This window comes from Aulonocara stuartgranti, assembly GCF_965226115.1.
Source record: "Aulonocara stuartgranti genome assembly, chromosome: 14".
Lineage (NCBI taxonomy): Eukaryota > Metazoa > Chordata > Actinopteri > Cichliformes > Cichlidae > Aulonocara > Aulonocara stuartgranti.
This window is the reverse complement of record NC_138950.1, coordinates 40,713,776-40,736,128: the sequence shown is the minus strand read 5'-3', so window position 1 is coordinate 40,736,128 and position 22,353 is coordinate 40,713,776. Positions and strand designations below refer to the sequence as shown.

The window sequence follows — 22,353 nt, the reverse complement described above, 5'->3', positions numbered from 1 at the left end:
GAAAGAAAAAGGGCAGAAGAGAAGGTTTTGGAAACAAGCACAGAGACGAAAGGAGAGAAAGTCCAGCAGCGTCTAAACACAACCACAGAGAACTTTAGGAATCAGCAGCAGGCGGCTACTTGCTGGTGAACTATTAAGATGCAGAACTTGACGTGTGCAAAAACAGAATTGTTATGATGCGTCTTGTGATATTACAAAGGTTGTTAAGGTTTAATGGTCATTTTGAAAGAAATAATATCTTGCTTTCTACTAGTGTGTCATCACCACCGTCAGCACCTTGTCAACTCCATAATATGGAGTTTTTGTTTATTTTTCTCTTTTGGAGAAACATATATTTTCCTCCCTCATGATCTTCCAATAAAAATACTCAATTTTCTCAATAAATGTGTAATTTGCATGCTGCTAAATATGATTGTTTCTTATAGAGATTAAATACAAGCTTCTGAAAATATGTATGACTGTAACTCTAATAATAAAAAGCCAAAACCATCTTACTTTTAAACCTGGTATAATTAGTTTGAAAACACATGTACATAAGCAATAGAACAAAGAAGCTGCTAATAGTCAAAATAGCTGAAACAACTTCATTTAAAATATATATATTTGCATTTCTTTGTGTCTGACGGTGTTGACAAAAACCTTGCACTTCTCCAGCAAAAACATAAATTATTAAAACATCTTACACCTGGGAGACCAAAACATGGTGAGACAGACACAACTTTGTGTAACAACTATATGTAAATATGTTTTTGAAAAATCAAAAAATATATTTTAGAAAATTAAAACCTGTTTTGTCCCTAATCTCAGGAATCACTGAGATATATTTTGAGTAGCCAAAGGCACTAATTTCATAACGGACTCATTGTGAGATTATCCAATGTTTCACAACACACAGAAGGTTTAGCATCTTTAGACTGATTTCAAGTAGGAAATACTTGCCTCCTTCTCAGTTAGCACGCCCTTCACCCCGTCCTCATTTCTACACATTTATATGTCAGTGTAAAGATGTAAAAACTCTGACGCCTCCTTCCATTCAGAGTTTAGTTGCTGGGATACAGTGAAGTGCAACATGTAAAGATCCAGGGTTTCTAGTCCTTCTCTAAAACAGCTGCTTACAGGTTTAGGCCACGTCACAGTTCCTCACAGTGGGCAGCTGAAAACAGCATGCTCCCAGTACAGATGCAGAATCGGAGTCCAGTTTAATTCATCCCATGCTCCCATCCGCGATTCAAGAAAACCCCAAACATCCAGCAGTGGCTGGGAATCCTCTGATCCTCACCTCTGATGTCCCTTTTCTGAAATGCTGCGTTACTTTTATTCCAGATGTTTGTGTCCCACAAAGGTTCTGCTTTTGCCTCGTCAGTGCACAGAATGTTCTCCCAAAGTTAAACCTTCTGGTTCTTCCTCTGAGCACTTCACACAACATTCACCCAAACACTTGTTTCTGTGCTCTGTCCAACATTCATTCATCATCAAGGTGGTTTTTTGGGAGACGAGCCTTTATGTTGGACTATCCGTCCACCCCGTCACATATGCAGTGGAGAGATCGTCGGAGTTATGGGTCTGTTGTGACCTGCTTGATAATTCATTGACGCACTCTTAATGTAATTTTGGTGAGCCGCTTACTTTTGATAGTTTCCAGGTTTTCTCCACGTGTGGATCCTGGCTCTGACTGTGGGCCTGTAAATCCTGTCAGGCTGATAGATGTCCGTCATCGTGTTCCTTGGCTGTTTCTTTAGATCGGGCCACAGCACGTCGCTCTGTGAGATCGTCACCTTTCACGTGAGACATTAATAAGACCTGGTCGTGGCTGATAATACTGAACTCGTTACTTTTCCCCATTAATAGAGTAACATTTAAAAACTGCATTTTGCATTTACTCGAGTTATCATTGTCTAATATTAAAATGTATCTGATGATCTGAAATGTGCATGATAAAAAAATAAGAAGGAGCAAATACTTTTTCACAGCACAGTAACTTTATTGCTTCTTGATGACGACCTTTTGTTTTGAACAGTCGGCGCTGTGGGAAAATTACTGAGTACAACAGTCTTCTATGTTATAAAGAAATTAAAGCTGAAAACAAATATGGCTAACATGACCTCTCATTGTCTCAGGAGGTTTAAATCAGATATGCAACAAAAACCTAGAAAAAGAACATTGAATTCCATGAACACTGGATATATGATGCAGAGTGAAGACTGCTGCATGTAAGGCAGGTGTGCAGTTTGTAGGCAAAATGAGATAATACTTAGACAATCACAGTAAAAATCATTAACACATTGTGATATATGGGGGGGGGGGTACAGCATGTTGCAGCGTAAACCTTCTATGTGCCGCTAACCTGACGTCTGTGAGCTGATGAGTCCTGATCAGTAAAACCTTCAAACCAACTCATCAGCTTTCAGATACTTAAAGTGATCGTGACATACAGACTCCATAAATATAACAGAGGTGCTCTAATAATCAATCTACTGTCAATATTACATAATGATCTAAATCCAGAAAGTCAGAACAACGTAACAGGACGAAGGCCGTCACCACAGCATGAGTCTTCATCATGACAAAAACTGGGAACTTTTCTAATCACGTGTGTTTTCTTGTTGATGATGCGTGTCCAGCTTTGGGGAGTCTTCAAGCATCGCTCACAGGAATGAAGCTCACAGTTCATCCCCATCATCGGCTTCCAGCAGGGATGCACTGGCCTGTCTGAGAGCTCATACAGGAAGCTTCCTTTGTGTCGTTTTGTTATTCTCCTTGAACTTACAGCTCCGCATCACACCATCACTGAACGTCGACTAATGTGAGAAAACAGAAATGTCAATCTGACACACATCAGTGAGTACAGTATGGATATCAGTGCATCCCTGTGGCCAGCAAAGCACTACAAAAGACCACAGTGCATGCTTTAAGAATCAGAGCAGGACAGTGAAAACGTGCAGGCGCTGGAGCTGCAGTCATATTAAACCCCACACACACGCCACATGTGCATGACTACCAGTGTTAAAGAACGCACTCCTGAAGCCCAGTGTGTGGATCAAATATGCTCTCTCTGCTAATGAGGAAGCAAGCAGCCCTCTACAGCTGGATGTCACCTCTTCTTTCGTGATGGCAACAAATGGGTGTGCCAAAGTGAACATAAGCGTGAACTGAAATTTTGCAGACAGTCCGCCTTAATGAACAGCGCTCGTCTTTGGCACCGTCGAAACGAGAAGATGCTGTGTGAGTTACGACAGCAGATGTGGATGAAACGGTCTGAGCTTTGGGAACAAATGATTAGACGAAGGCAGTGCTGACAGACTGATATCAGCCAGCACTGGTGCTGTTAAGTGTTGACAACAACGTCTGAAGGCCACTGCGTGTTTCTTACCAAACGTGGCTCAGGTTCCATGAGGTTCTCTGCGTGAGAACGCACAGGAACCGAGACAGCGGGGACTCTCAGTGAGCGGATAATAGCAGCCAGTTTAGCAGCTTTCTACAACCCTGACCACAGGTCCTGACCTCATGCAGCAAACAGTCAGCAGACCAACATTAGATGGAGCTCAGGTTGCGACTGCCTGCATGCTCTGGAGCCCCGCTGTCAGCCAGGAAGACCTATCTGACGTCGTTGAGTTGCCGGGCCACCGTCAGGATCTCCTTGGCTCCTTTGCTGAGCAGTAAGTCGGCCAGGTCGACGCCGAGCTTCTCGGCCTCGTCCTGGACGCTACCTGGGATCTTGTTGGCCGTGACTCCCACTCGCTGGACCTGCTCGTCCACCTTTTCTGAGCTCTGTGGCAGAAACGCACGTTATTATGAAAACAGGTTCCTATGTGCAACGAAGGTAACGTGGCAGAAACACAATGCACGCAGCTCTTACCTGGGTCCCCACAGCGATGCTGACCTGCATGGTTTCCTTCAGGCTGTTTGAGCCATCCAGACTGTATACCGCCCCCGTCAGGTACAGCTGCAAAAGCATACAGGATTTCTCCGGGTTACTCACACGTTCAAACAACAAGCTTTTAAAATCAGATGAGAGCGGGCCGCTGCTGCAGAATCAAATAGGTACCAGTACAGGACTTGGTTTGTCTCCATATTCATGCGACTGCTAATGATTTAAGGATAGTGATCAGTCACAGTTAAACTTCTGATTATCATATCCCTGCATTTATAGTTCAGTCGTCTTGCAGAAGCCTGCTGAGGCCCAGCATGCAGCGCCCATCAGCTGTGACCTGAAGCACGCCACTGCATCAACAGAACCTAAAACTGTGACGCCACAGCAGATACAACAGAGCAGTTTTCTTTGATGAGTTAAACTGAGCAGGAACCATAGCAGCTGTTTGATATCATCACTTGTGTATTAGGGGCGATCGTGGCTCAAGAGTTGGGAGTTCGCCTTATAATCGGAAGGTTGCCGGTTCGAGCCCCGACTCCGACAGTCTCGGTCGTTGTGTCCTTGGGCAAGACACTTCACCCGTTGCCTACTGGTGGTGGTCAGAGGGCCCGGTGGCGCCAGTGTCCGGCAGCCTCGCCTCTGTCAGTGCGCCCCAGGGTGGCTGTGGCTACAATGTAGCTGCCATCACCAGTGTGTGAATGTGTGTGTGAATGGGTGGATGACTGGATGTGTAAAGTGCTTTGGGGGCCTTAGGGACGAGTAAAGCGCTATATAAATACAGGCCATTTACCATTTATTATTGATACTGTTGTGATACTTCTGGCCATTAGTATAAAATATGAGTATTTGCCACTTGGTGCCAATAGTCTGTTGAGACACAGCAGAGTGGCAGGAAATACTCCCACAGCTGCTACGAGTGGCAGATAAAGTGTGTACAGGGCTGGATCTGTAGCTAACAAGAGCACGATGTATAACAGTGCTGAGCCACAGTCACTAACACTCTTACCTGGGAGTCCTTTACTTGGGTGTGCACAGCCACTGGGACACTACAGCCACCCTCCTGCAAAAATAACACACAAATAAATGATAGAGTCATCACAGATTCACACAAGTGTGTGTGTGTGTGTGTGTGTACCAGGCGTCTGAGGAAGGCTCTTTCAGCTATGCAGCGCAGCACAGTGTCAGGGTCATGAAGGATGGACACCATCTCTAGGATGTCTGCATCTCTGGCCCGAACCTCCACTGCCAGGGCCCCCTTAAAAACACACATGCACCTTATTGGGAGCCATGAACAACCACCCGCCCTGTGGATTCCTGACCTTTCCACTCGGCAGTTCCTACCTGTCCCACAGCATACATACAGTCTTCGGGCTCCAGGATCTACCAGGGGGAAAGAATCACACTGTAAGACTAGAAGTGCCACCCACATGCTGCATATAACCACACAGTGTACCTGGCTGATGCGGCTTTCCCAGCCCATCCTCCTGAGGCCGGCAGCTGCCAGGATAATGGCGGCAAAGTCATTTTTCTCATCCAGCTTCTTCAGCCGTGTATTCAGGTTCCCACGCTGAACACTGCAGCTCAGGAAAAGCCCACCAAACCCAGAAACTGCCCACTCAAAACCCACTGGATAATGGCCGTCATCATCATCAACACAAGCGCAGTGTGATCACAGTTTGGGACTGTTAGCAGCTGGATATATTTCCTAAACATCAGCTGATGTTAGCCTCTAGCTTGGCCTCTTTGTGTGTACTTGTTTAGCCCGACTCTGTTCACACACTAGTCAAAACCAGTTTGTGAGTGTTTGTGACCTGCACTCCAGCGTCTGTAATAAAAATAGTATTCGCTAACACTACACAGTAACCACACGTGAGAAAATGATCATTTACCCAGAAGATTATGGCTGCTTGTGGTGTAGTAACATCCAGGTAATTATTGTCCTTCTAATTAGCCATTATGGTGTTGAGACAGCAGAAGGTTGTGTGTATGGGGAGCTGGTTTCCTCTGTGCAAACAGCTGATAAACACAGGAACAGCGCGACTGCTCTCAGGAAGGATACGATGTCTTTGAAGTCCAGGTGGGGGAACCTCTTCTTCAGCTGAGCAGCTCGGCGCAGCGAGCTGGTGCCAATCACACTGCACAAACGAAGTCCAGTGTGTTAGCCGTGAGGAAAGTGTAAGCAGATATAAGAATGCATCGATCAGGTCCCTCTGACTGCACCTGTTCTCTGGCAGCGTGTCCAGAGTCTTCCCTGCATGGCTCGGATGGAGGACCACTGCATCGTGGGGGTTTTCTCTCCTGTAAGACGCACAGATCACAACCACAAATGCTGCAACGATCTATGACCCCAAGCATTATTTGACTTATTGTCCCAACAAAGGACGAGCTGGTGCTCCGCACACTGCGTGGCACCTTTGGTACACCTAATCCTCGAAATAACTTGTTTTTCATCGATTTTAAACTGGCACAGTGTAACTGCACACACTACACCAGGGGTGCCCAGTCCCCGAGAGTTACCGTCCTGCAGCTTTGAGATGCATCTTTGTTCTGACACACCTCAATCAAATGAATGGCTTGTTATCAGGCCTTTGCCACACTTGATGGCATGCTGAAGAGGTAATCAAACCATTTGATTCGGCTGTGCTGGAGTAGGGACGCATCTAAAAGCTGCAGGACAGTAGTTCTCGAAGACTGGGACTGGGCCCCTTGTACTATACCCTTCATCCTGTGAATCAAAAGCATGAAGTGGAGCCCCGGAGTCATAAAAGGTTATCTAAGAGCAGAACGTATTCGATTACCCGTGTGAAGACCTCGAGGTGCCGGGTGCACTGAAATTGTCCTGAAAAGAGTAAATGCATCCAAAGTAACTGTAAGAGTCAGAAGTGTGTGAGTGACTCACTTCAGCACAGCTCCGATGGTGAACCCCGGAGGCAGAGTGGTGGGAAGGTCTTTGAGGGAGTGAACAACCAGGTCGACCCTGAAGCACACACAGGATATGCACTCGCATGTATGAGCTCCACAATGCAGCCATTTACGCAGCAACCAGAGCCCACCTGCTACATCTGAGGCTCTGCATGCACTTCACATGCTCCTGTGGACTAACACCACACAGCTTTTCTGTATTTTCTGTTGCAAAACTCTTGAAACTAGCAGGTTCCTATACTGGTATTAGGCTGCTTCTTCTTTTAACCATTAAAATGTGCACATTTTACAGGCTGCTGAGTAACTATTCGAGCTGAGCGCTTCTGAAGAAGAGAAAATAGGAAGGAAGTGTGAAGCAGTGTCAGAGGTCACACTTACTCATTCCTCTCCAGTGCATTCTCCAGCTCTTTGGTGAACAAGCTCTTCTCACCAATCTGCAGGAGACAGATTCCCATTAACTGCTTCACATTTATCAAGAACCTCCATGCAGCGTTTGGTCTGCACTGTTGCTCATGAAGCAGTGAGCTCATGTCAGCGCTGACAAGACTGTGTAGGTGGCAGCAGTCATGTCCGTTACACTTCCTGGAAGCCTTACCTTTGACAAAGCAGTATCGAGGATTTTGTCTCCTGTTGTTGACATGGCAACTGGAACACAAAAGATTAGATCATGAGACGAGTCGACAGTAACGCATGCTGCACTTTTCCCACCCTATAAGACAGGGCAGTGAACGCACCGTCTCAGGCAACGGACTGGAAACTAGTAACAAATGTAAAGACACAAAATGTTGCCATTAATCCTGTTTGTCTACACAATGGTGCTGTTGGTAATTTAGCTTCTAGGAACAAGTTTCAAATCCTCAAATTTGAGAACTTTTTTCTGAGCATCAAAACCTGAGAAAAACTGGCTCTCCCTCCTGAGAGGGATCCCTGTGAGCACTAAGCAGCAGGCATTTATGCAATATTTGGACATCATGTAAAGCCATTTTGTTCCTGCTGAACAGCTTTAATGCTGACTTCTTGCAGTGGGAGGGTGGACGACAACAGAAAAAGTAGAGTTGCTGAATTTGGTAGCAGACTTACAGGTGGTGGTATCGATTAAATGTGCAGATCCATATAAAGACTGCTGCATCCGTTTTGTGTTGGTTCAGTCTCCAGAAAAAGGAAAAACTCAGGAGAAAGTACTGAACATGAAAGTGGGCTGACTGTCTGCAAACACTGAAATACTTTTTAACGTTTTAGTTACTGTTTTCTAAAAAGTTACCATTCCTCTTTATTTTAATCAGACTTAAAAAAGAAGAATAAAACTGGCATTTTAAACATGGTAATATTCTGGGCCAATCAAAATCGCTATCAGTGCACGCCGCCTTTTAATAGGACGATATATTCAAAATCACTGCTTGTTCTATGTAATATGATGGATTTCCTTTTTTCAATAATTCCTGGTTTTTAGTTTCCATCTGTGGCTAAAAGCGCAGGAACAGTCTAACTGGACTGCTGCTCGCGTTCAGGTTCAGTGACGTTTTCTGGAAACACACGAGGTCACCAGCTGCTTTGAACAAAGACACAAACTTCAGTGTGTTCAGTGCGGTGAGGATGGAGTGACAGCGTGGACAGATTCAGACTCAATTTTAAGACTTAAGCTGTAAGAACATGTGTGTAATCCATTCACTCTGAACAGAAACATGGAGACAGAGCAGAAACGCTGCACAGACAGAGGGGCTGCCTTCTTACCGATTTCTAAGTGGATGTCAGGGTACAGCTCTTTCAACGTTTCGGCCACGCTGTCCGTCTGGATGCGAGCCAGCTGCAACAGAAGATCAACTCATTGCATTCACTGTCCTTTCACACGTATTAAATCAGCAGAACAGAGCAGATGACAGACAGTTATCATAAAAACACACTCGTCAGGCAGGATTGTTTTATCTCTGTGGAAAGGAGGTCCAGGCGGCTTTCAAATCAGATAATTCACAACCGACACTCGGGATCTGTAAGTTCAGCTTTACATTAGAGTCAAACCTGCCTGAATTTGAAGCTCCTGATTGGATAATAATGTAATACTCACCTGGCTCTTGCGGGTTCCCACTCGAATGACTCGGCTAACTTTGCCGTTTCCATCCTGCCGGAACATAAAACCAGATCAGCCACAAGATTTTACAAACACTCGCTCGCTTCCGAGATGTATTCCTCATATGTTCAATCAGCACAACACTGTTACACTTTCTGACTTAAAATACGAATGAATGATCCCTCTCTGCTGGCCTCACCCTGATGTACTTGTAAGGTCCTTCCTCCATGATCCACACTGAGCTTCTGCACTGTAGAGGCTATTGTGTGCTGTGTGTCTGGGACTGACTGCTGCGTCCTGGTAAGGAGCTTTGCTGAGGTCATATAGCCTCTTGCTACTAAACAGTGTCCTTTCTTACTGGACCCAGCTGACTCCTCCCCCACTAAGGACCTCCACCTCTAATATCTCTGGTTCCCACAGATAAGTGTGTCTTTTCAATGAGTCCGTTACAAAAGGCAGTTTAGGAGGGTCCTGGTTACAGGGTGTGGTCACAGGGAAGAGTGTGAGTGGAAACGTTCCTCTTCAAACAGAAATATCCAGATAACACTGCTGGCTGTTTTTAATCAGGGACACACAAGGCTGAAATAAATGCAAAGATGCAAACACTGCTCAGAGTAAAGACTGATCTTAAGCGTGTCACCGGAAGTCTTTATTTCCTTGTGATCCTGGTCAGACTTTAATAGCAGTGGCCGAGTAAAACAAAGTAATACTTACGGGAGTATTTCCGTATTTGCTAATATGATGTAGTTTAAAACTAAAAATGTTGTTTAATAAAAATAAATGATAATCTTCAACAGCACACCAGATGTTTGATTTGACTGTTTGTTTTTGACTAGATGACTTATTATACACGTTTTAATTATTAATGAAAATAACTGATAATTCACTCATTTCTGTGCGCGCTACATGCAGATTACATCGTTAAATTATTATTCTTACTATTAAATCTGAATTATTTGTAACATTTTCTTTCTTTTTACTCATTTATTTTTCACCTGACCCGTGCACGTCTCAGACATAACCCTGGGTATTACGAAGGGTAAAACAAAGACTGAATTTCCAGCCGTCTGTCCGAAAACTGCGTCCAAAAATCGATCAATTTGTCATGTATTTACTCAGCGCCTTTAGAAACATACCTGTTATAGTGTAGCCGATGTTAGCAGGTGGCGAACATCCATTCGGCACCAGTGACATAACAGCCAAGTGTCATTTTAATAAAATGCTGAACTTTTAAATGCGTTCACCTCCAAGTTTATCAACGTAACTCTGAGGCAGGAGCAAAATCAGTGCTGCCCATTTCACGAGGGAGGAATATAAAAGCTTAAGTGAACTCAGTATCAGTGTCTCTGAGTGACTTCAGTCTGAGAGGGGAAAACAGTGGCGGTGGGGTTTTTCGGTGTCTATAGCTAACACGCGGAACTCTAAGGCTAGCAAATGAACAAGCAGGCAGCCTGTAAGGTTAGCGTTCAGTGTTTCGGTGCCAGCACTCTGTTTGGCGGCCTGCTTCTAACCAACGCTGATCTTAACCTTCCCAAATCAAACTAAAACGTTTAGCTTTTTACAGCTACTGTCTGTCACGTTTGACACCGCCCCCTGTCCAATGGAGAGCAGAATCCGCAGACAAGCACAAACGTCAGCCAATCAACGAGCCCTACGTGATGACGAAGTTTACACACAACGCGTGAACGCTGAATGAGCAGCAAGTCTGACAGAACAGTGAAGAAAACCTACCTGAGAACTAGCTTCTTCCGACATGTCGGTGATTCGGTTGAGTCCGCCGGTGTTGCGCGAATCAGCAGCGTGTTTTTCTGGACACAGAGACTATTAGAGACACCCAAACTCCTGGATGAGCTCCGAGCACTCGTCTCAAACAGCTCCGCGTATGAGTGAGCGTGGTGGCTATGATGTCATCGGACCGGCTAGAGGTCATTTCCTGGTCCCGCCTGACCTTTCTGCTTCTGCGGGCGTGGGTGCTCACATCCACGACTTCAAGTGTGACTATGTTGGAAGTTTAAAAGAAACAAATTTGTTATTGTTTAAGAAGGGAAAGCGCAATAATTGACTTCCGGCTGCTAAATATCCGCCGGTAGTATTAAAATGATTACTTTAAAAGCTGACGTCTTGTGTCATGTTTTTGTGATCTGACGACGTGGCCATAAAAACCTGTCTGTCAACTTTGGACTTTTATGCCAACTACCATACACACCTGTGGGCGTATCCAGTGCGTCAGTGAATTCACTGACTGGGAGTAAATATATTACACGCATATTCTTACGTTGTTACTGTATAATTTAATGGAACAGTGAAATATCTGTTGATTGAAAAACCAACATCCTCCGCAGTGAGATAAATACAGGATCGCGCGTTCCTCTTCCTTTTTTTAAATGGCGACACCTAGTGACCAAAATAAGTTACTGCAACACTGTGACGTGTGTAGTTTTTCATGCTAGGGGTCTAAAATGAGAACCATTTCCCCTCCCCCTGGGTGAAAGACGCATCGATGTGTTCACACTCCAGTGACGCAATCAGACAGCAGTATCACGTCCAAAGATACTCAGGTATGCAGACTGGAGAAAAGAGCAGGCAAGGATCAAACTACCAACCTTCTGACTGGTAGAGGACCTGCTCTACCGCCCGAGCCACAGGCATTGCGCATGACAAACATGTAAACAGTATTCCCATATGAATGTTGGATTTATGTCCCTAAGAACATTCTGAATATCTTAAAGTGTTCCTGCCACCAGCATCTTGCTTACGTGTGCATTTACATTAAATGAAAAATACTGTCTGCTCAAACTGCAGCACGGTGGCACAGGGGTTAGCACTATTGCCTGAGTTCAATTCCACCATCAGGCCGGGGTCTTTCTGTGTCGAGTGTGCATGTTCTCCCCGTGTTTGCGTGGGTTCCCTCCGGGTACTCCGGCTTCCTCCCACCGTCCAAAGACATGCAGCTTGTGGGGATAGGTTAATTGGATAATCCAAATTGCCACTAGCTGTGAATGTGGGAGTGAATGAGAGTGTGAATGGTTGTCTGTCCCTGTGTGTTGGCCCTGCGACAGACTGGCGACCTGTCCAGGGTGTACCCCGCCTCTCGCCCTATGACAGCTGGGATAGGCTCCAGCGACCCTGAAAAGGTTCATCGGAAGCGAATGGATGGATGGATGGATGGATGCTCAAACTGTCTGCTTAAAATGTTCTACCTCATCTATAAGCTATCAAACCCATTATTTTCCATAAACTAAAATATTTCCTGCTACACTCATCCCCCATGCAAATAAAGAAGTCTGTATTCTTTTCACTACGTGATCAAAATATTAACATACTAATTAATATCAAATATAAGTGAATATTATTATGTTAATATTAACCTAATAAAACATGCTAATGAAAGGCAATTTTTTTCTTCTATATGTTTAATAATTTATTAATTATCTCCAGTAATTAATCTTCTGTCTGGGCATTAATCCCACAGTCCAAAGACATGCTCAGGTTAGTTTAATCAGATAACTCTTTATTGTCCATGCACAGTCACACCTGCTAACAGGAAGTTGGAAATTGATTGTACGTGTGAATGTTGTCTGTCTGTGTGTTAGCCCTGTGACAGGGTACCCTCACCCATCAGAACTGGAATAAGCTCCAGCTTAGTCGTGGAACTGGAAAAGCAGAAGGATGGATTGTTGGAGTATGTTTACTTTTCTTTCTTTGATAATAATAATAATATTATTATTAAATAATATTATTATTATTATTATTATTAATATTATTATTAATTGAACAATAATAATAATAATAAACGGAATTCAACATTTTTGTAACTTAAACTTAAAAGACAACATTCAATTCCATAATATATCTGACTTTGTTAAACATGTTAGTCACATTCCTCACACGCTTCACAGCCATCGTTAGTTCGTTGCCCCCCGTCCGGTGACAAATGCCCAACGAGAATATTTATGTTTACAATTAAGGGTTAAAATGTAACATAAAGAACGTAAGGAGGACAACAAAGAGAAAAGACTAATTGTATCATATGTTGCATTAGACTGTGACGTGTTCACATCACGGAGACACAGATGGGATGAATTTGGTGTTTTGACGATGGTGGTGGAGAGCGCTGCCTGCACTGAGGACTGTAGCATATCATTCTTTTTTATACGACCCCCTGTGTGCTTTGTGGGTGAAGACATTTTCATCCCGGAGACCAGCCCCATCAGACGTGAAACGCTATCACTCAGAACTACTCTGACAACCTCTCTGAATAATATTTATGTGTTTGCCAGGTTACTGATACGCTGATAAACGTTAAAAGTAATCGCGTGGAGGTAATTTGTGGTCAGTAGTCAGAAGTCTGAAGAAGAAGAAGAAACGCTGGTGGAAGTAATCTGAGTAACTTCTTTTTGCAACAAGGCCAACATTTGGGGGCCCACGTCATTGGTTTCCACGGTGGGCTGATCCAGCGGCTCTTCCGGTGGAGACGTGGCTCTGCGCTGCTGCCATATTGACGCTAACTAGCTAACAATCACACAACTAGAAGTCAGCTGTATATTCGCACCTTGCTATTCCAGAGGGACGAGGAATCACCAAAGCAAGAAACGCGAGAGACTGACGACCGTCGTGCCGTAGAGAGAGACCACAATGGTGAGTGACAGTCGAAAGTGACCATTATTTCCCTGCCTTTTATCGGGCCTAGCAGCTATCATAACATTGGCTAGTAGCTAAAGCTAGGTATGAGCAAACTAGCTTCTCCCCCCCTCATGAACGAAAGAAGACAATTAATAAACGGCGCTTTTTTTTATCGGAGCCACAGTGATAGCGACATGTTCAGGTGCTAAAATCGAGTAAATGAGTCGTCAAAGTTGAATTTCACCTGAGTGAAGCGCTTTAGCTGTGCAGTCCGTGCTGACGTGAACTAGCTTTGCGGGCTAGCGCTAGTTGTCTCCTGTCAGTAGCCGGATCCGTGCAACCACTGCCTGCTGTCAGATTGTAATAAGCCAGGTTAAACCGACCCCGGCTCTGCGACATACCCCAACTATACGTACAACTGTGTTATTATAGTTAGCTAGTGTCGATGACTTCGATAACCAGTTGCTGCGCGTCTTTATCGAGTTCACATCGGTGCGATCGGCTCTTCCATTTCTATTGTCAACGTGTAATCAATGCAGTTCCTCCAGTCATTTAGCACAGCCACGTAAAGCGTCCGTTTATGTCAACCATTGTTATGCTCATTATATTAAACGACCCCTGATTCTTTTATAAGATCATTTTCCATTGTGCTAACATCTGCACCAGTAAGACACGCTCACCTAAGAGAAAGGCAAACAGCGGTTAGTTCATGTGCATTTAGTAATGTCCTCAAACAACTACAGCCGTGTGTAATCAGGAGAGCACCAATATATCAAATGACAAGTACTCTCGTCTGGTTTTTCTGACTTCACTGTATCGCTAAATATCAGAATCAGCTGATATTGTCCTACCTGAGTGTAGGCCACATCAGGCTAGCATTGGATAATGGCTGACTTAGACTTCTACAGTGGATATTTGAAGAGCCAACGATGTAACCTATGCAAGTGGCCAATGTTATCAGCATTTGTGTGCTGGTGCATTATGTGCTAATTACATTGTGCTCGTTTCCTGGGTTTTATATGCAGTGTCACCTATGACGAAAGCAAATAAGACTTTTTGCTCCTGAGTCTCCACTCTTCAATGTGAAGCTTTTCCTCTTCTTTGTACATTTCCTCATGTTCACTCTGATAGTTTTGTCAATCTTCCTCCTGTAATTTGATGAAATGTGTGTTATTATTTACTATGATTATTATTCCTTATATGTAGATGATTGATAAATCAAATCAAAGACTACAGCAAAAAGTAGCAGAAATTCACAGGAGGGATCGGTGGTATTGAACAGTCACGGTTGTTTCTGGCTGTGTCAACATGACGTTACATTTTTAGGCAGGAGCACATCAGGTTAAGATGTATTAATGTCTTAATGTTGGTTTAAAATGGAGCAGTGTAACAAAAAATAATTTCCCCCAGGGATCAAAGTATTCTGATTCTGATTCTGATGTAGGGTTTCCAAGTAGTTTGCAGTCACAGTGTACCTATGTGGTAGATTTCCTGCTGATGAATGAATCCTCAGTAAGTGTGATGAAGATCTGCAGTAGTGTAAACAGTTCTGTTTTTTTTGTTGTTTAGTTTTTTCTTGTTTCTTTGGAATAAAAGAAGAAAATATTACATGAAACAAAAAAAAATTGAATGTTGACATTTGCTGACCTCCCTTTTGTTATTATGAGCATAGATGTTGGTCCGATTACTGCATCTTTAGTTGTAATAGTTCAGGTCTGTGGGAAACTAAAGTAGTGAAATTCCTCTGTACCCCTCAGGTGCTGTTGGCAGCGGCGGTGTGCACCAAGGCCGGCAAGGCCATCGTATCGCGGCAGTTTGTGGAAATGACCCGGACACGGATTGAGGGTCTCCTAGCTGCGTTTCCTAAACTGATGAACACGGGCAAGCAGCACACCTTTGTGGAAACAGACAGCGTTCGCTATGTGTACCAGCCACTGGAGAAGCTCTACATGGTCCTCATCACCACCAAGAACAGCAACATCCTGGAGGACCTGGAGACACTCAGACTGTTTTCCCGTGTGGTAAGCGCACACAGGCAGGCTTGGATAGAAGTCAGTTTGCAAAGAGCATTTAAGTACATGTTGTCTGACATGTCGACGAGGTGACCGGTCTGGTAACAAAGAAGAATAAATGTAGAGACGTGTCACTGTATAAACCTGTACGTTCTGAACGTTACAGTAAGTGTACATGATGGATGTAGCTTCTTTGAAACCAGCTGTGATGAACTAAGGGTGATCTCACTGTAAAAAGATGACTAGCTAGCAGCATGTAAATCACAAACATTAGCCGATGAGCATACCTTGGGTAATCCTCACACCCAAAATAACTCATATTTACATAATGGGCTCAATATTTTATTCATTATGGCCTGAAATTAGTCACCGAGCCCATAAACTCACCAGCTGTTTACCTGGAGACGCCCCCTGGTGGCCGCTGAAAAGAAAGCAAAGAAAGATTACAGACTTCTCTTTGTTGCTTTCCCACAGTTTGTTGTAGTTGGGCATGAAAGGCACGTTTGTCTTGAATTAATGAAGAAAGAAAAAAATCTAATGACTGAAATGATGTTAAAGTGCGAGAAGCTGAAATGTGAGGTGGAGCGATGCTTTTGCTGCCAGCCTTTAGGCAACACGGCCACTGAACTTCATGCTGACTGAAGTGATGAAGTCAACAGTGTTAGGCTGTTAATGCAATACGACCATACGTTTGTATTACAGTAGATGTTAAGAGTCAGGCTTCAACAGCAAAAAATATAAAGGTTTAAAATACAGTTTTAAAAACACTGCATGTACAAACCAGGAAAAAAATAATAAAAAGTTATTATTGAAGTTCTTACGTTGAAACTGCCCTCAGCAAGCAGCTGCTCTAATCAGTGTTACTGCATCATGAGACTCAAAGCTCCTCTGAAGCTCTAAACACTAAATAACAGCAGAGGACAAAACACTGAAGATGTCTTTGTAGCCTAGCAACAACACGTGTTAGGAAAAAGCGCTCTGAGTGTGAGTCCACGTTTCCTTCCAGTGCAGGAAGCACTGCCTGTGGACACACAGCATTACGCCACATTTTCTTATTCATCACTGTGTTTAAAAGGCCACTGTGGGCCTTGTTTACCTACAGTTACTGTTCAGCACAAAGGCCCCTGTCTCCAATAAGGAGAAACAGCTGTAACACCTGGGTCCCCGTTGCTGTCTGTTTGATAGGCCAGCCAGTATCCATGCGGTAAACATGTCACTGTTGGCATATATCATTTTTGCATCCTCTGCTGCGAACTGTGAGGACACGGTAAGAAGGAAATCTACATACAGATGTCAGTTTTTCATTGTGGGGAAAAGCTGTGAATCCAATTGATGCTTTGTTGTATTCAGTCACATGTTGTTGATGGTGATAGAAGTGGGGCAGATGATACCAGTTAATCTGTATGGAAGCTGGTGTGCAAATGAAGATTAGGTTCTGGGAATAAATAAATGGTGTTAGTAAAGTCTGTCAGCAAGAACTAGGCTACAGTGGTGCTTAATGTGTCCTTATTGTATCCTTATCCATTAGTTTAAATGAATCGCTCCTCCCGTCTGTTCCAGATCCCAGAGTACTGTCGTGTGCTGGAGGAGAGTGAAATATCGGAGCACTGTTTCGATCTGATCTTCGCCTTCGATGAGATCGTTGCACTGGGCTATAGAGAGAACGTCAACTTGGCTCAGATCCGCACCTTCACAGAGATGGACTCCCACGAGGAGAAGGTGTTCCGCGCCGTCAGGGAGGTGAGATGTGGCTCTGCCTGCCTCGTTGGATTCCTGTTGAATTATTCAGGCAAATTAGAAAGAAGCACATGGAAAGTTATATTACACAATTATTATTTGTCTTGTAAAAGAAACAAAATGCAACAATTGGAGTTTAGTGATTTTTCAAAGCTTAATAGAAGGAGGGAGATGAAGGAGAATATGAGACGTACACACTGTACAGGCTAAGCAAAGTGTGATGAACCCGCATGGTTGACAACACAGCTGCACTGTCAGTATTTAAAATTTAACACAGTCCTATATTTTCCCTCCTTCAGAGTAACTGTCAGCTGTCGTGCTGTGACTGTATTAGCGCTGAGCATGCTGTTCTGATCCCTGCTCACTTTCTTTTGTAATCCTACAGACTCAGGAGCGCGAGGCCAAGGCAGAGATGAGGAGGAAGGCCAAGGAACTGCAGCAGGCCAGGAGGGACGCTGAGCGCTCCGGGAAGAAGGTGCCAGCTTTTGGCGGGTTTGGCAGCGCTGGCATGACCAGTGTGTCCTCAGGGACCATCATCACAGACACCATCATCGAGCCAGAGAAGCCCAAGATCACAGCGGCTCCAGTCAGGTACAACTCAAGTTTGTATGGGAAGATTTTGTTGTGGTTGCACAAACAGTGGACTGATTAGGCTGATGGGACATGGTGTTTGTTTCTGTTCAGACCAAGTGGACCCAGTAAGGCTCTGAAACTGGGGGCTAAAGGGAAAGAGGTGGACAATTTTGTTGACAAGCTCAAGTCTGAGGGTGAAACCATCATGCCCACCACAGGAAAGAGGGGATCCGATGTTTCGAAAGTTCTGCCCCCACCAGTCAACATGGAGAGGTATGCCCTCATCATTCAGTGCTGTGTATTCTTCTGGGACTGGCTGTTTTCATCAGGCTGTTGCAGTAACGACATCTGAACTGTAATCACGACACATTTATTTACTTATTCTTCTCATTTGTGGCAATCCAATACTTTTACCTTAAATATATAAGTTTCCCTGTTAAAGTCAAATAACAGAAGGATAAAGGATGATGTCATTACAGGTCGAGCTTGGCATCAGTGCGCCCTCACCTAGTTGTAAAACTGGTTGCATGTACATTAATTAATCCCCTGCTTTAATGCACCACCCAGTTAGTGACACAAAACAAACACACCCACAGTGTGACAGGTGCATGCTGGGTACAGGTGTGTGCTGGGTGCGGTTAACAGGCTCATAGATGTCTCTCAGTGGGTCCTAAAGTTATAATTGTTATAATTGTATTATAACTTAATTCTAACATTGTAACAATGTAACATTTTCATAAGTGAGGCTTTTTAATTTGTAACAAAGTGTCCAACAGTGCAGCACGCCTCACAGACAGGCTGCTTACAGACAGGTGAAGAAAACGGACGGTTACAAATCTCCTGTTTCTCAGCGCATGTGTGCGTGCGTGTGTCTCACTGGTGTAACTTCAACTTCATGCTAAGATTCAGTCACAGTGTCATCTCAGTGCTGCTTTCTTAAAGTGTGTGTGGGTGATTTGACCTGCAGTGTGCATCTGCGTGTGGAGGAGAAGATCACGTTGACCTGTGGCCGTGATGGCGGCCTACAGAACATGGAGGTGCTGGGTATGGTGACGCTCCGAGTCACAGACGACAAATATGGACGCATCCGCCTGATTATCAATAACAATGATGGCAAAGGATTGCAACTGCAGGTTGGTTTATCACACACACGTGTGCAGCAGACAGTGCTCCACTGTGTATGTTATGTTAAACACATAACTCAGTTTTATTTACATTACATTTGTTTTTAACCATAATCGTAATTTTGAAGTGCGTTTGGATTTCAGCTGTGTACCTGAACGTTGAAGCTACAGTTATATGAGGAGTCTATATCCACGGTCCCCTATTTACAGGGGCTCAAACACAATCCAGCAAACAAAGATAATTATTATGTTTTAAGAAATATTTCTGTGAAAGCACACAAACTATGTTAAACGCTGTCACGAGCATGCCAGAGCAGCAGGTGGCGCTATAAGCCCGCATTCAGAAAACACAGAAGTGAGCAGTGTAATGTTAAAAATGAGATGAAGGCAGACACAGCAGTGTTTTTCCTGGTCGACAGGTAAACACAGAAATTCCTTTCAGGTTTGGATGACTGCATGTTTTTGGTTTACAGCAGCTTGCAAATGCAAATGTCCCTCTTCAAAGCAATTCCAGAGACTTAAGCTCTTCACTTTGTTAAGAAATGATGAAATGGTAAGAAGAGCGTAAGCCTCTGAGTCTGTTCTGTTTAAAGTGACCCAGGCTGTTTTGCTGTGATGTTTGACAGTAAAAGATCTTTATTGAAACGCGTCTCGCCCTCTGTTTCTTAGACACATCCTAATGTGGACAAGAAGTTGTTCACAGCTGAGTCTGTGATTGGCCTGAAGAACCCGGAGAAGTCCTTCCCTCTTAACAATGATGTGGGTGTGCTGAAGTGGAGACTACAAACCACAGACGAGTCCCTCATACCTCTAACCAGTACGTCCTGATGTCTGCAGCTCCTGTCCTCTTTAAGAAAGCACACTGACAGTGGTAGTAATGTTTGTTTCCCACAGCACAGGATGGCATCTGTAGACAGTGTTTAGCCGTACATGTGTGCCCAGTCTGAGCTATTCGGGTTGATGTATGACAAATACAAGCGTCGCATATCCTCAGTGAAGAAGTTAAATTAGCACGCTGTGATTTCTGCCTAAATGTGAATATTTAGTTAGCTGAGTAGCTGCGTAATGATTTCATTAGATAATGGGAGCCTTGACGTTAGATGGCTGTGTGGGAAATGTTGAAGATTGCCACTGGCACTTATTATCATTACCAGGGTTTTAATAGTTTTGCAATTTTCATTAGTTTTTATTTTTATTTAGTTTTGACTTCAGATTTTCAATTTTATATCAGTTTTAATTAGTTTTTACCATTTGTTTGCTAGTTTAGTTTTTATTTTTTGAAAATCCTTAGTTTCAGTTTAGTTTTGATTCGTTTCAGTTATAGTTTTAGTCGTGTTTGCAATAATTAAGTGCAACAAAATCCCAGTTTCATCATATCAGTCATGCTCTTCTGCTCATCCTTGGGTATGTTGCTATTCCAGCTACCTGCACCCTGCACAGGTCGCCTGTCTGTCGCAGGGCTAACACGCAGAGACAGACAACTCACATTCCCACCTATGGGTTCTTTAAATAAATAAATAAATAAATAAAGGCAGATGAACAACCATTGATACCAGGCAACTATAAAATGTATATCTTGGCCCCAATGAGACTATTAACTCTCACAGCACCGGGTGTTCGTAATTTTGGTTCAAGTGAATTGATAAACTCTTTGAAGGCAATTGACTCACACAGTTATGTAGATATCTCTGTCCTGTTGTCTCGGGATGCATCACGCTGCCTTGCCTGGGTTAGCTTCTGTTTCTGGGATGAGGGTTGAGTGTGCTCCCTTACCTTCTCAAGGTAAGCTAGGTTAGCCTTCTTGTGTGAGCTTTTCAAGCGCACTTTAAGGTTTGTGGGATTTTTTTCCCCTTTTTGTCCCTCATAATTTGTCTCGTTCCACTACAAGACACTTGCTTTATCCAAACACAGTCATATTCAAAGTAATCCCAAATTGGACTCTGGCGCTTTCTCCCGACTTTTCCTGACATGATTCTGCGCGTGGACGCAGCAACACAGACGACTCGACTAACGTGCTGCCACCTGCTGGCATAATGAGACACAGCAAGAAAAAAATCTGGAAACTAAACTTCATTTTCACCCTTGACTATTGTAGGACACGCACACATCAATGAAACTAAACACATTTTTGCTATAAATTCAGTTAATTTTAGTTTTGTGAACACTCATTACAGTTTTAGTTAGTTTTCCTTTTTTGTTTTTATTTTTATTTCCATTAACGAAAATGTTTTTTCACTTCTAGTTTTCGTTATTTCGTTAGTTTTCATTAACGATAACAACCTTGATCATTACTGGCATGGCTGTAATACTGCAGTAAATATTGCGCTGCAACCTGTCCGACTCTTCCTCCTCCTCACTGTAACCTGACCGACTCTTCCTCCTCCTCACTGTAACCTGACCGACTCTTCCTCCTCCTCACTGCAACCTGTCCGACTCTTCCTCCTCCTCACTGCAACCTGACCGACTCTTCCTCCTCCTCACTGTAACCTGACCGACTCTTCCTCCTCCTCACTGTAACCTGACCGACTCTTCCTCCTCCTCACTGTAACCTGACCGACTCTTCCTCCTCCTCACTGCAACCTGTCCGACTCTTCCTCCTCCTCACTGCAACCTGACCGACTCTTCCTCCTCCTCACTGTAACCTGACCGACTCTTCCTCCTCCTCACTGCAACCTGACCGACTCTTCCTCCTCCTCACTGCAACCTGTCCGACTCTTCCTCCTCCTCACTGCAACCTGACCGACTCTTCCTCCTCCTCACTGTAACCTGACCGACTCTTCCTCCTCCTCACTGCAACCTGACCGACTCTTCCTCCTCCTCACTGCAACCTGACCGACTCTTCCTCCTCCTCACTGCAACCTGACCGACTCTTCCTCCTCCTCACTGTAACCTGACCGACTCTTCCTCCTCACAGTAAACTGCTGGCCGTCAGAGAGTGGGACTGGCTGTGATGTCAACATTGAATATGAGCTGCAGGAGGAGAACCTTGAGCTCAATGACGTGGTCATCAGCATCCCTGTACCGTACGTACTTATTCACAAAATGTGTATAAGAAGAAAACTGTTACTCTGTCACATCCCTGTCAGTCCTGTGTATGACCGACATTCCCGGTGCTCCTCAGGTCTGGAGTGGGAGCTCCGGTGATCGGTGATCTGGATGGAGAGTACAAACACGACAGCAGGCGAAACATCCTCGAGTGGAGCCTACCTGTCATTGATGCCAACAACAAGACGGGCAGCCTGGAATTCAGCATCGCTGGGCAGCCCAATGACTTCTTTCCTGTCAGCCTGTCCTTTGTGTCTAAGCGCAACTACTGCGACATCCAGGTGGGTTGCATATGATGGAGGCTGACTTCAGTGTGAGGGACAGAAGCTCTGTTTAACTGAGGAGCACATTTTCCACAGAAGGTCTTCGGTTCTCTAAAGT

General features: G+C 44.1%; 2 protein-coding genes across 7 annotated transcripts in view; one reads left to right on the top strand and one right to left on the bottom strand.

The window, feature by feature from the left end:
• Nucleotides 1-1,957: 1,957 nt before the first annotated feature.
• LOC309688485 (porphobilinogen deaminase-like) lies at nt 1,958-13,963 on the bottom strand. 6 transcript variants are annotated; one of them, XM_082504274.1, is made up of 15 exons: nt 13,726-13,963; nt 10,590-10,856; nt 8,856-8,909; nt 8,525-8,597; nt 7,389-7,438; nt 7,172-7,227; nt 6,771-6,848; nt 6,092-6,169; nt 5,931-6,006; nt 5,325-5,438; nt 5,213-5,251; nt 5,007-5,126; nt 4,878-4,931; nt 3,857-3,943; nt 1,958-3,768 (listed from the first exon to the last, which is right to left on the bottom strand). In XM_082504274.1, exons 2-15 carry the CDS (start codon nt 10,611-10,613, stop codon nt 3,595-3,597), a joined length of 1,077 nt encoding a protein of 358 aa, XP_082360400.1. In that variant the 5' UTR covers nt 10,614-10,856; nt 13,726-13,963; the 3' UTR covers nt 1,958-3,594. The 6 variants fall into 6 exon arrangements, with proteins under 6 accessions (XP_082360400.1, XP_082360401.1, XP_082360397.1 ...); XM_082504275.1 differs by lacking the exon at nt 13,726-13,963 and adding an exon at nt 10,964-11,001; XM_082504271.1 differs by lacking the exons at nt 10,590-10,856; nt 13,726-13,963 and adding exons at nt 9,058-9,437; nt 9,995-10,502.
• Nucleotides 13,062-22,353, top strand: part of arcn1b (archain 1b) — an 11,380-nt gene continuing 2,088 nt past the window's right edge. The window contains exons 1-9 of the mRNA XM_082504267.1: nt 13,062-13,496; nt 15,239-15,502; nt 17,054-17,233; nt 17,616-17,821; nt 17,915-18,076; nt 18,771-18,936; nt 19,597-19,744; nt 21,842-21,950; nt 22,049-22,253. Coding sequence (XP_082360393.1) covers nt 13,494-13,496; nt 15,239-15,502; nt 17,054-17,233; nt 17,616-17,821; nt 17,915-18,076; nt 18,771-18,936; nt 19,597-19,744; nt 21,842-21,950; nt 22,049-22,253 — 1,443 coding nt within the window. The 5' untranslated portion in view covers nt 13,062-13,493. The remainder of the gene's footprint in view (nt 13,497-15,238; nt 15,503-17,053; nt 17,234-17,615; nt 17,822-17,914; nt 18,077-18,770; nt 18,937-19,596; nt 19,745-21,841; nt 21,951-22,048; nt 22,254-22,353) is intronic.